At 41.3% G+C, this 12,940-nt stretch overlaps 1 protein-coding gene across 4 annotated transcripts in view; it reads left to right on the forward strand.

Annotated features, from left to right (window-relative positions):
- The first annotated feature begins 219 nt into the window (after positions 1–219).
- The window catches only part of PPP2R5E (protein phosphatase 2 regulatory subunit B'epsilon), an 82,064-nt gene continuing 69,343 nt past the window's right edge, over positions 220–12,940 (forward strand). Inside the window, exons 1-2 of one of the 4 annotated variants that reach the window (XM_063118144.1) lie at positions 220–522; positions 3,263–3,426. In XM_063118144.1, coding sequence (XP_062974214.1) covers positions 3,270–3,426 — 157 coding nt within the window. In that variant the 5' untranslated portion in view covers positions 220–522; positions 3,263–3,269. The remainder of the gene's footprint in view (positions 523–3,262; positions 3,427–12,940) is intronic. The other 3 variants (XM_063118145.1, XM_063118143.1, XM_063118142.1) reach the window with 3 other exon arrangements.

Genomic DNA, 12,940 nt, shown 5'->3' on the forward strand with positions numbered 1-12,940 from the left:
GCACCAGCGCCCGCCGCTTCCTCCTCCTCCTCACCGCACCCCGCTCGCTCGCCCGTTCGGCGCCCCTCCTTTCCCAAGGCCGACTCGCCGGGAATGTGAGAGAAGCGGCAGGAGGAGGAGGAGGAGGAGGAGGCCTCGCAGGCGGCGGCAGCAGCAGCAGCAGCAGCAGTGTCGCTGAGGGAGAAGGAAGGCAGGAAGGCGGGCGGGAGACGGCCGAGCGGGGAGCGGTGCATGGGACCGAGTGGAAGCCGCCGCCGCCGCCGCTGCTGCTCCTAACGCCGCCGCCGCCAACGCCGTCTTGCGCTGGGGGAGGCCGACGAGGCCTACAAGGCTGCTGCTGCTGCTCCTGCGGCAGGGACCGCACCGCAGAAAGCGAGCGAGAGAGGGACACACACACACACACACACAAACACACGCACAGGCGGCGCGGCGGCCCGGCTTGCCCTCGCCTCACCCAGGGATCGGCTCCCTCCTCGTTTTCTCTCCTTCTTGTCTCTGGATTCTCTACCAGGAGGGTTCAAGGTAACTTCCTCAGCGGGGGCGGACGCGGGCAAGGAGAGTATGAAAGGGATCGCGGGCGGGGAAGGGGGAGGGAGAGCGACCATTAGGGATTTAGGCACAGAACCCCGCGATGATCCGCGAGGACGTGGTCGCTTCCCCTCGTGTTGTGGGTGGGAAACGGCACCCAGGAAAGCGAGTCTGGCAGGGCAGCTCCCCGCACCTCGCTCGCAGCGCCTCCTCTGCCACCGACGGGGGTGGTTAGGGGGGCGCCCCCTTTCCTCTGGGGGCCCAACGGTATTTTTTTCAAGCACCTTTTCTGAACACTCCTCCCCGCCCCCCTACCCCGGGTCTCCGACGACGACAACTTCGCTTTATATTCACCGAAATCGTGCCAACCCTCCTCACTTAAAAAATAATGATAATCAATAATCCCTTCTTAGATCTACACTATCCCACTGTTTGAGAATCAAAAGGGGTTGGGGTTGGGGGAGGGAAGCCAAAGCTGTGCCTTCCACCTAGAATCCCCGCAGTAAATAAATGTGATCTCAATTCGGTTTTTTTCGATTTCCAAGATATCCGAAGAAGGGGTTGGCCACTTGACAGATCTGGAACGAGGCGAGAGGGGAGTCCCATCCGTGTTCAGTGTTTATTGTTGTATATTGCCTAGGCTTTTTGAGGTAGAATTAGACCTTAATAATGCATTAAAGCAGGAGAGAGGAACTGTTACTAAATTTACAGCTGAGAAGTGTGGCTAAAGCTTCTTGCATGCTGACACAATGATCCTGCAGTTGAAGCGATCTGCTTCAGGGCTTGTCCATTAATACTGTTAGCAGTTCCATTTTCAGTCTTTGTGGAGAGATTTCTGGATAGATGGAGACACTCTAAGCACTGTGGACAGTGCAAAGATAAACCATCCTTTGGATGAGCTGAGCTATGTTTAACAGGCCCAGAACCTAAGACTGGAGTGCAAGCTTAAGTACACTGAGATTAAAAAGAAAATCAAAACAAACAGGAGACTAGGAACCTAAAAGAAGATTTGAACTCAGTGGGATTTAATCCTGAGTAAGCATGCGTAGGATTGGGCTAGCTGTGGTTATCTTTCTTTTTTTAGAGTTTCAGATTTCTGCTGGAGTACAAGTAACATCCTTTTTTTTTGGTGGTGTGTACAACTTTTCTCCTTACATGTTATAGACTGGTTTTGTAAAACTGAAGTATAGGTAACTGTCATTCTTGCATACAGCCCTCACATATACGTAGTATATATAATATTTAAATTGATAACTATTATACTAATGCAGAATCATTAATCTTTTGTGCGTAGGCTGTATAGTTCAGGGTAACAATGCAACGACTATAAGAATGATGAGTTGTTAAAGTAAGGATTGTTATATATAAATCCACTCTCACTGATGAGTGTCGAGGACTCGTGTGATTCCTTTTAGAGGCTTAGAGTAATTTTTTGTGCATGCAATTAAGACTTTTGTGCCTGTTAAATTTCAGCAAACGTCAATTGACATTTAAAAAAATCTTCATGCAACTTTCAAATATGCAAGTTATAGTTTTGGACTGACATATGACCAGAAATATTTAAATCAACATTCAAATATGTTTTATCATTCCATTCATACCCCTTGGCCTGCAAAGATTTATGTAGTATGCATGGATCCATTGACTTGATTATGGGGTGGTCTATAAATGGAATAAATAATAGTAATAGTAATAACTTCTTTAGATTTCAGTAGGTCTATTTGCAATCTGTAAAAGTTTACTACTGTTAAAAAATCCACCATTGGCAAAGGCTTTTTAAAAAATATGTATTTATTGCATATTTAATCTATAAAGTCAGTCCCTTCCCTACTGAATCTCTCTACATGTAAAGAGAAAGATGTGGAAACTTGAAAAGGAATTAGCCACAAAACATTGTATTTGAACTAGATGATAGTAGGTTATGGTTAATCATTGGGAAAACCTCCAGATCTAAGAGTAGTTCATTAGTGGAACAAACTACTTAGTTAGGTTGTGTGACCTTTTCCTGGAGGTCTAAGGGAAGGCTGCGTAAGGACATAAATGTTTAGGGTATACTGGCTTAGGACATGGACTGTGTCACCTAGCAGTTTTTCCAACTTCTCTGATTCTAGAAATGGAAAGCAAAAGAGAAAAATAATATATTGCTAATTAGCATAATAAGTAATAAACTCACGGTTTAATGAAATTAACCTCAATAATTTCATTGCTTTTACAAAATTTGCATTAAAGGTAAACAAGCATAAAATGTTAGATTAGGTCAGGTGTGTCTTTATTATCTTATTTTAACAGTGCTCCTTTGCAGAAACATTTACTAATAGCAGGAGGAGAGTTCATGTTACCCATTTCAAGATGTTGTGAATTTGCTTTCTCTGCACTGTAAGCAGGATTGTTGAATGAGGGTTTTAAAATATCCCCAAAAGGAAAATATGAGAATCAGGATAAGAATAAAAAAATAAATAAAGACAAACCTGAATGTGCATTGCAATGCTCAGCTGATGCCTATTGATGGATGCATCTGGGGCCACTAGTTGCATGCAAGGCGGCATAGTCAGAGCTGGACTAGGAAAATAGATTTTGCTAACTACCTTAAGCCAATGTGTTAAACTAGACTGTGAACATCAGAGAAATATTTCCTTTTAGTGTGATCTTAAAGGGAGGGTTAAATGTGATGAGGGAGTATTTCTTCTAAAATTCTTATTTAGTTGGGAATATTAATAATAATTCTTCCCTTCAGTAGGGATATGTCCTCAGCACCAACCACTCCTCCATCAGTGGATAAAGTAGACGGATTTTCTCGGAAGTCCGTCAGAAAAGCCAGGCAGAAGAGGTCGCAAAGTTCGTCCCAGTTTCGGTCTCAGGGCAAGCCTATTGAGTTAACTCCATTGCCTCTGCTAAAAGGTAAGGCTCTATACCATTCTTATTATCATTTGGGAAGCAATGTCTTAATTGGAAGTCAGTTGTAATGGCAGATTTGGGAAATACTTGCTATTCATTGAAAGAAGGTTCACCCTGCATAAAAATGTGTAGATTAAAGGTTCTTTAATTATGTAATTCTTGTTCTGTAGATGCTTATGTTGAAGAACCTGTGATACAGATACTGAAGACTAATTCTGTTGATTGAAATGTAGCTGCAGTTTTATTAGGAAGTGCACGTTTTGTAAATTAGTCCTTGATCCTATAGCCTGACAGTTTCCTGCAGCATTTAAGCTTTGACAACTTCTACAGCTTCAGTATGCATCTAGAGGATTGCAAAACATGGGGAAAAGTTGTATATAGTCTTTTACTGTCAGGTATTGTCAGCATACCAAAAGTATGGTTCTCATCATGTGCAAGGGAGAATGCTGTTTTACAAGCATGGAAAATACATGCTATGATTATTTGATAATTCTAGTGTGTTTGAGTTTTGAACCTGCCAGCTTTGTTTTGTTCAGTAGTTGATCATATTTTCTCTTCCTTCTATGTATCTAGTTCACTTGCAATAAGCAATATATGGAATATTCAACAATAATTTAACAAGGATGATGCATTGTTTTTATGAGATATATGAGCAGCAAATATGTATGCCTTTCACTCAGAATGAATGCAAGTGGTCTGGATTAGTAGTGACTTAGTGGAGTTTGTAATGTGGCAGAGTTGGCTTGATGTTGGGACGTATGAGCATGTTCCATGTGATTGAGAGAGGGGTGGGGTCTTGCCCAAGCAAACATTGATACAAACTTTAAGGGCAGATTGCACTAAGAGGGCTGGCAGACAGAAGCTTGATCATGCTACCTTCAGCTGCTATTAAACAAAGCTAAGATGGGGTAGAAGAGTTTTGGAGAGCAACTCCCATGATCCTTCGATGTTGGCTATGCTGGATAGGACTGATGGGTGTTGCAGTCCAACAACATTTGGAGTGCCACATGTCCTGTGTCTCATGTAGACATGTCTAAAAGGAGCTATCTGGTAGCATGAGGGCCTGCCTGGTAAGTTCTTTCATTGATGGGTTGCCCAGGCTGAGGTTCTGTGGCAGGCCTTGGAGTTATATAGCAGGAACTGGAGTGGGATTGCTTCTCTTATAACACCTGACACTGAAGCTCAGGATGATCTTGTCATAGTAGTGTATGTTGCCTGACCAAAGTTTCTTATAGTGGCATAGGGAGCAGAGAATTGATAGCTGTTATTATTATTATTATTATTATTATTATTATTATTATTAATTTATATAGCACCATCAATGTACATGGTGCTGTACAGAGTAAAACAGTAAATCGCAAGGCCCTGCCGCATAAGCCCTTTAGCACCTGACACAGGGATGCTTAGTTCTGACGTTAGCTCTCATCTTAACCTGGTGCTTTTCTCCTGAGACTAGTGTTTCAAAAAATTCTGGTCAAGAGATTGACACAGTGATTTTAGTTTTAGCCTTCAATATACCTAATACTCTGAATTCATAATGTGGGCCAGTGTTGCTGTAACACTACAAAAAATCTTGTTCAGTGTGTTGAAATAACTTATTTCCAGTTGTTTTCGTTTGTTCCTACGGCGTCTTCATAAATGAATTAATGTTGTGTTTGAATATTAAGAAAACATTTTAAAAACTGATTGGCCTAAGTCTCCACCTGAAACTTGCAATTTGCTTATGTGTGGGAAAATGCACTTTCACAAGGAACTTGACTTTGCCTTTAAATGGGTCAAAAATGCTTTCCAGAAGATAGGTTCAATAATGGTTGAGTGTGTAAAAAATACTAAGCCAGTATAAATTTAACAAAGAGAGAGGTTTATGGTAATTACAAAACCCCAAATTATTTAGCTTCTATGAAATAGTAAAACAATTTTCTAAACTGTTTTAGGCAGTTATTATTTATAGCTTACTAGAGATGTAAGGAATTTAACCTGGGACCTTCTGCATACAAAGCATGTGCTCAGTGACTGAGCTATGCCCCTTCGTTATGCAAATATAAATGAATGTTAGTAGTATTTAAGAGTATTTTAATTTTAAAAATTTCAGTTTTTATTTAGAACCCCAAGGATAGTCCAAGCACTTAACAAATTCATTTAAAATGAAGGTAATAAAAACACACCTAGCTCCTACCTAAAGACAATAATTTTATAATGTGGATGTAATGCTGATCAGGAGACTCCTTCTCATAACTGAAGAGTGAGAGGATATTTCTGTGCACCTAGTCTCTTGCAGGACTGGTTAGCAAGGAGCAGTTACTTCTATCTTAATTATTGGATGGCACCATGATACAATTATAAAGGTAGGATGCCTCTGCCACATATAAAAGGGCATTATTGACCATGGACAATATTTGACTGTGGACAATATTTGACCATGCAATTGATCAGCTTCCCAGACTTACAAAGAGGGCTTGAAACCCACCAGGTGACTGGCTATCCCTCAATATTTGATGCTGTTGTCTGATAATTTAAAAGTTTTCTAGCTTTGGATCAGAGCTTGCATTTGAAAACAAAATGCTGGTGTCCAAAAACTGGCTTTCCCCCCACATGCTTTGCATATTATACCCTTTTGGTCTTGTTTCTTTAGGATTATCTTAAAAATTTTGTTTCGTGCAAAACAAAGAATGCAGATATTAAGCTTATTAATTATTAGAAGAAACTTGTAGTAGTCTGAAATGGTAAACTTTTATGTGTTGTGTCTGTGAAAAAAGTAGATATTTAAATTCATACAAGATGAACTCAATGATTTGGAATTGAGGGCTTTGCAGGTTAATAAAATAATTGAAAGATAACATGAAAGTAGTCAAGTAACATCTCAAGCGTCAATCCATATGAAGAGACCCTTGCATCTTTCCAGTGTAGAGGCACATTGTCTGTCTGCAGCAGGCCTATATTGAAGGTACTGCTTAGGAAATTATTCTTTGGTCATATAATATGAATACTGAGCTTCATGTGGTGTATAATTTTTCAGATCCCTGTAATGGAGAAACTCATTATTCAGTTGCTGGGTTAAGAGAGTGTTTCAGATTTCTCAACACCAGCAAGTACATTGCACAAGCTTGAATAAATATTTAATAATAGTGTTTAGTATTTCTTGAGTGCTCAAAGCATACCACCTACGTAACAGGGCTGTTGTAAGGATTACTGAGATAATGTTGGTCTGTATTATTATCCCCATATTACTGATTTGGTGTGGTGGTGGGATGAGGTTGAGAGAATAGTGGTTTGCCTAAGGCCACCCAGTGGATTCATGGATGAGGTAAGATTTGAACTGGGGACCTCATTCGTAGCTCAGTCTACTAGCTTCTATATTAAACTTGACTTCATGTTCTTAAGCACAAGCAAAACATTTTTAGGAGCCTGGTTTTTCCCCCTGCTTCTGTTCAACATGGTCTTTTCATTTTTTTATATGAAAACTCCTGATACGCTAAATATAGATAAAATACTAAATGTTCAAAATAGGAAGTGTTTATGTGTCTGATAGTCTCATGACAAGCATGACAGGAGAAAATCTTTTGTAAAATAAAATTTACGTTGAAAACAGTTGTTTACATCAGGCCGGTTTTATATAAAACTTTGCAGATGGGTGGGTGCACAGAGTGTGGGTGTTTAAAGCAACTTAGGTTGCAGTGCTGTGGCCCCTCAGATGGTGTCCCAGATGGTGGCCTTGGGATAGATCAGATCTCACAGTCCGAAGGCAGAGATAGAGCTCCAAGTGAATGAGTTTTCGTCTATTTGTTTAATTGCCCATTGCTTGTAAGCTATCTTAAGAATAAGTTTATTTAAAGGCGGGGTACAAATCTTCAAAAATAACTAAATTAAGATGGCAGGGAGTGATGTGGATTTTCTGGAAAACTTCAAATTGAAAAAAATCTCTATGCAAATTAGGGTAGTTTTCATAGGGGGGAAAATCATTTTTTCAGAATTTTTAGCATCTAGGTCATCAGAAAAAAATTCACTGAAAAGTACACCACAAGTGTACTTTTTGTGAACTGCCCAGGGATTTTTGGCTATTGGGCAGAATAAAAATGCAATAAATAAATAAATAATTTTTGATTTATGAAATATGTACTTTAATATTTAAGGGGAAAAAATTAAAGCACATTTAATGTGATTTAAATGTTGCATTATGCAAAAAAGGAGGAAAAGAAAAAAGATTGGAATACTTGTAAAAATATAAAGACAAGCCAAAGAACTATGCATGATATGTTGTGCTTGGATACAGTGGTGGACTGGATGAGGGCCAATAATTGGGTTTGAATCCTGGCAAGATTGAAGCACTGTTGGCGGGTGTATCACAGGTCCAGGAAATAGGTCAATTGCCAGTTCTGGATGGGATTGCATTCCCCCTGAAGGACCAAGTGCTTAGTTTGAGGATGCTCCTGGATTCATGTTTGTCACTTGAGGCTTGCGTGGTCTCTGTGATTAGGAGTGCCTTTTGCCAGCTTTGGCTGGTATGCCAATTATGGCAGTTCCTGGATCATGGTGGTACAGGCATTGGAACCTCAAGGTTGGATCATCGTAATGGGCTGTGTGTGGGGCTACCCTTGAGCTTGGTCTGGAAGTTTCAGCTGGTGCAAAATGCAGCGGCATGCAAATCTTGCTAAAATAACTGCTTTGGCTGGCAATCAGCTACCAGGCCAAGTCTAAGGTTTTGTTGTTAACATATAAAGCTCTGAAAAACTTGGGACCAGGTTGTCTTAGGGATCACTCTACCCCGTATGTCCCTGACTGATCTCTACCGTCATCAGAGGGAGAACTTCTAAGAGTTCCACATGCTCCTGAGTTTGCTTCAAGAACACTTGCAGTAGAGCATTTACTGTTGCACCGTTCACTCCTTGAAATGCTTTATTGACATTAGTTCTGATGTTTATATGTGCATTTTGTGTTCAACACTTAGATATGTTTGTGGAAAGCAGTATATCAAATTGAGTAATAAATAAATAAAAATAAACCACTCATCTATTTCAACAGAGTTAAACTCTGTTCCACTAAGATTGTTGGGGCACTCCAGTTTTACTGTCATTACTAATTAGTTCTATTTCACATGGAGATGTAAATGCATTTCAGTGACATATATTTATTCTCTCACATACTTGCCAGCTATAAACACCTGAACAACACTACAACTTTGAAACTGCTTGCCTGTCATTGTATTTGCAATTGGCATCCACTCATTATTACTAACGAACCTATAAAATGGAAAAAGAAGCATTGGGGGGAAAATGGCAGGGTGAAAGTGATGACTTTTAGAAACCTCTGCATTCCGTTATATGTTACGCTGCAGTTTACTTGTCAGTTTGCCATCTTTCAGAAACTATTACGTCTTTCAGTTGGCGCAAATATGACAGATGGAACATTTTCTGAAAAGGCAACAGTAATTTGAGTCATATTTTCCAGAAATTCTATAAACTGTGAGTACGCATTCACAGGACACAGCAAACTTTGATTTTATATAAAATATTTCTTGAATTCTTCGAGTTGAAGAGTGTGTTTAATTTTTACCTGTTGTGAAGATTGAGGCATGTTAAATGTGCAATTAAACATTGTCTTTGGATAAAATTATTTTGCAGTAAACATGGGATTCCATCTGTAAAAGAAGGGAGGTGGAGTGGGTGCAAATGGAAAGAAAGGTCTGAAACGGACAGTGGGTAGTAATGCAATCCTTCACAAGTAATGGGTTACTTGCATGAGATGAGGAGCAGGAGTTGGGACTGTTGGAGAGTATGGAGAAGAAAGCAGACAGACATTCACAGGGATTATGGTAAAAAGAAAGTAGCCTTTGGGAATGTTAGACTTCAGTATCTCAGAAATAGCCCATTGCCCTGTGGGAACACCCCCTCCCCCCTGATCGGAATGCAGAAATGAGTGTTGGAATCATTTGGGCACTGGCATATTTTTAGGTGTCTGTACTGTTAAATGCCTAGAAATGGCTATTTGCTGCCTATTTGCTGCCTATTTCTGCCTATTTGCTTTTCTCTTAACCAGAGTCAATTGTAAACATCTTATTGTCAAAGAAACATTTCCCTCCCACCCCAAGATCTTAGCAAGCTGAATGGATTGTGATAGAATTAAAGTTTAATTATATACCTAAAGGGGAGAAGTTAGATACGTTACACAGGAGGTGGAAGGAGGGGGATGATTATGATGGGAATGGTTTGTTGATCTGCAGAACTCTGTTTGCCAAAATTTAAGAACCTACAGATTTAGGGTGTTGAGCGCAAATTTATAGATAAGCATGTTTCTTAAGGATAAACCAAATACATGTCAGGAATGGTTGAGACTAGCACTTTTCAACAACTCTTGACTTTAGGATTGTGATTTACACAATAGGTAACTGGTACAGCCACTTTAGTTTTTTTGGTAGTAATTTGCCTCTTAATACTAGCATGACAGTCTGAATATGGATCTGCACAGGTGGAGCCTTTGACCTCCTGCCAGAACTTCATTGATTTAGGAGGAGCGTTAGGTAATTAAAGAGCTAATAATTGTGTTAGAAGCCGGAATTATTATGTCATCTGAAGAGTTCATTTGTCGAAGGTAGATTATTGAATTGGGGGATTCATCCCTATTAGTGTAAAGCAAGATTCATTAAGCATGAGCCCCATTTGATTATTCATGAGCTGCTCTGTGGTGAAGGGGCCGAAGGGGGAAAAGTGGGAAAGGAACAGGACTTCTAGTGCCCATAGTGACATGGGCTTTATACTAATATTCTATGAATATGTTAACAGTAGTTTATGGAGATGCGAGATAACCTGATGAGGCCTATTCTGCACTGCAGCTGGTGTACAGAAGTGCATTCTCTCTCTCGGCCTTACTCCTCTCTAAGTGCAAAGATAGAGAAGGTCAATGAATAGAGAATTTTGGGAGATGAAGTAGATCTGAACAAAGAGGAGGGTTTTGGATATAAATGCAAGGGATAGGAGAGGGGAATACAAAGTGAAAGCAAAAGTGAACAGAACATACTCATGCAGTCCTCACTCATGAGGAAACTCCTGCCGCATTGTATCCGCCATTGTAGAAGGGAAATACCTAGCATGGCATCAGGAGCCTGTCAAAGAGACCCCATTTGGGAATATTTTGTTTCTGTACCTGCTGTGGTTAAATTTGCCTAAATGTTTTTTTTAAAGAACTTTACTTTTATTCAAAAACTGAAATAGTTAACCATTCAAAAATCCAATTACTTGTTTTGTTGAAGAAGAAAACTAACCAGAGGAATAAACAATCATATTAGTACAATTTGAAAGCCTGTTTGGTGGCAGTGGTGATTCTAACACACCGTGACAAAAGTATCATGATTAATTGAACAGGTGGAGCTAGTTCATCTCCTCAATGATTTCACAAGTTTTTACTGTTTTAGTACTAAATCCTTTTTTTTGGGGGGGGATGAAAAATAAACTGAAAATTCAGAATAATTGCCTAGTGTGTACCTATCTTCTAATAAAACTTATATCTCTGAATATGTATTAAGTTTATTTTATGCAATAATATACCTCCGCTAAAAATGATGATTAAATAGAATCTTCCTCACTAGTGATTTCAACTGTGATTTAAATCAATAAAATTGAGTCCTTTGGAGTAGTGATTTAAATCATGACTTAAATCAATTTGATTTAAATCAAATCAACCCTGGAATGAACAGTGGGAGTGTGATCCTGTTCATGTTCCTGGATCAGCAGTCCTCGATAGCGTCAAGGGTCATTTGACTGGGGGCCTTGTTAGACCAGGCGTTAGCGCGGTGTGAGGCCCGGTTTCCCTCCTGTGCATCCAGATGACGCACAGGGGAATCCGGGGTCAGGCCGTGCTGAAGCCTGCCTTAAGCCGGCATAAGCAAATTCACTTATGGCCCGGCTTTTTCGCAGCCCCGGCCTCAGGCCGGGGCTGCGGAACGTCTAGCAGGGTCCGTGGCTTTTTGCGGCTACTCGCTTACTCACGAGTAGCCGGGAAAAGCCACGGACTAGGCACAGCGCTCATACGAGCACTGTGCCCATCGGGCCGGGGGGGATCCCGGGGGGGGAGAGAGGGGCAGGGGGAAGGCCGGACCTGCCAGGAGAGAGGAGGGGGAAGCCGGACATCGGGGGTGGCACAGGGGGCGGAAAGCCCGACATCGGGGATGGCAAGTGGTGGACAGGGGCGGGTGGGGGAAGAGCGGACATCAGGGATGGCACGGGAGGGGGAAGCCGGGCATCGGGCCTGGCAAGGGGGGGGAGAAGATCGGGGATGGGCCTGGCAAGGGGGGGGAGAAGATCAGGGACAGGATCGGGCCTGGTGGATGGGGGGAGGACGAGCGAGCAGGCAGGGGGGGAATCGGGCAGGGAGAGCGGGGGGGGCTTTATTTTTGTAAAAAAACCCACTTACCTTCTCTCTGGCGGGGCTCCGGCGCACATGGCTCCTTTAAAAAAAAAAAATGGCTGATGCTACGGGGCTTCCCGTTGCGTCGTGCGTGTGGAAGCCAGTGACAGTGCGCGCTAACTCTAGCGTGTCGTCGCCCCTCCTCCCTGCTGGCTTATCTGGCAGGTCTAGCAAGGCCCTGGGTGGGTTTAAGAGTCATGGTGTTGTGCTGATTTTAGCCCTTTTTGACAGGACATAGTAACTTGTGCTGGGGGACATTTGTTACACTTCATGGCTTTTGACTTATGAGGTGCTGCAAGGTTCTGTTCTCTCCCCCATACTTTTTAATAGCAGCATAATAGTTGGAGCAAGTCATCTGGAAGTTTGGGCTAAAGCATAATGCAAACCCAGAAATTCAGGGTTGTTTGTGGGTTAAACAGCCCAGAATTAACCTGATAATTGCCTATGTTTTTGTTAACCCATAAACAAACCAGAGTTTCAGGGTTCACACATCGGGAAACAACCAAACACTGGGGCATTCCTTGGTTGTTAATTAAAAATGGAAAAGGCTTGCATGCTCCACAAATCCCTGCTATTCCTGTGAACTGGGTCAATGTGTTCTGCATCTCTGCAGATCTTCTGAAATTGGGAGGGCAGCATAAAGTAGGCCTCAGCTGATGATCTTAGTGGTAGGGCAGTGTTCATAGAGGAGAACACATTTTCCAAGTATGCTGGACTTGATTCATGCAGTAATGGTTGACTGATACTCTGTTTTTGTTTAAGGGCCACTTCTTGTATTATATATTCTTAAATTATTATTATTATATTATATTTATTTGTATTCCGCCTTTTGCCCAATACTGGGCCTCAAGGCGGTATTGCAAAGTTTAAAACATACATTTTGAAACATAGGAAAAGAAAAGTAATTTTTTTTTTAAAAAAAAAATTAAAATACACAACACCCCCAAAGGAGCCTGCCTCTTAAGCTCCCAGTCCCAAAAAGATGTTGCAGCTGGGGGTGAGATGGTTCTGTGCTGGGAGCCTGAGTCTGCTAAGAGCATTATTTGCACTAGGATATTTGCAAGTATTGACATTTAAAGCCCTAAACGGTTTGGGGCCAGGTTATTTGAAGGAACGCCTC

This window comes from Elgaria multicarinata, chromosome 2 (assembly GCF_023053635.1).
Source record: "Elgaria multicarinata webbii isolate HBS135686 ecotype San Diego chromosome 2, rElgMul1.1.pri, whole genome shotgun sequence".
In the NCBI taxonomy this organism is placed as follows: domain Eukaryota; kingdom Metazoa; phylum Chordata; class Lepidosauria; order Squamata; family Anguidae; genus Elgaria; species Elgaria multicarinata.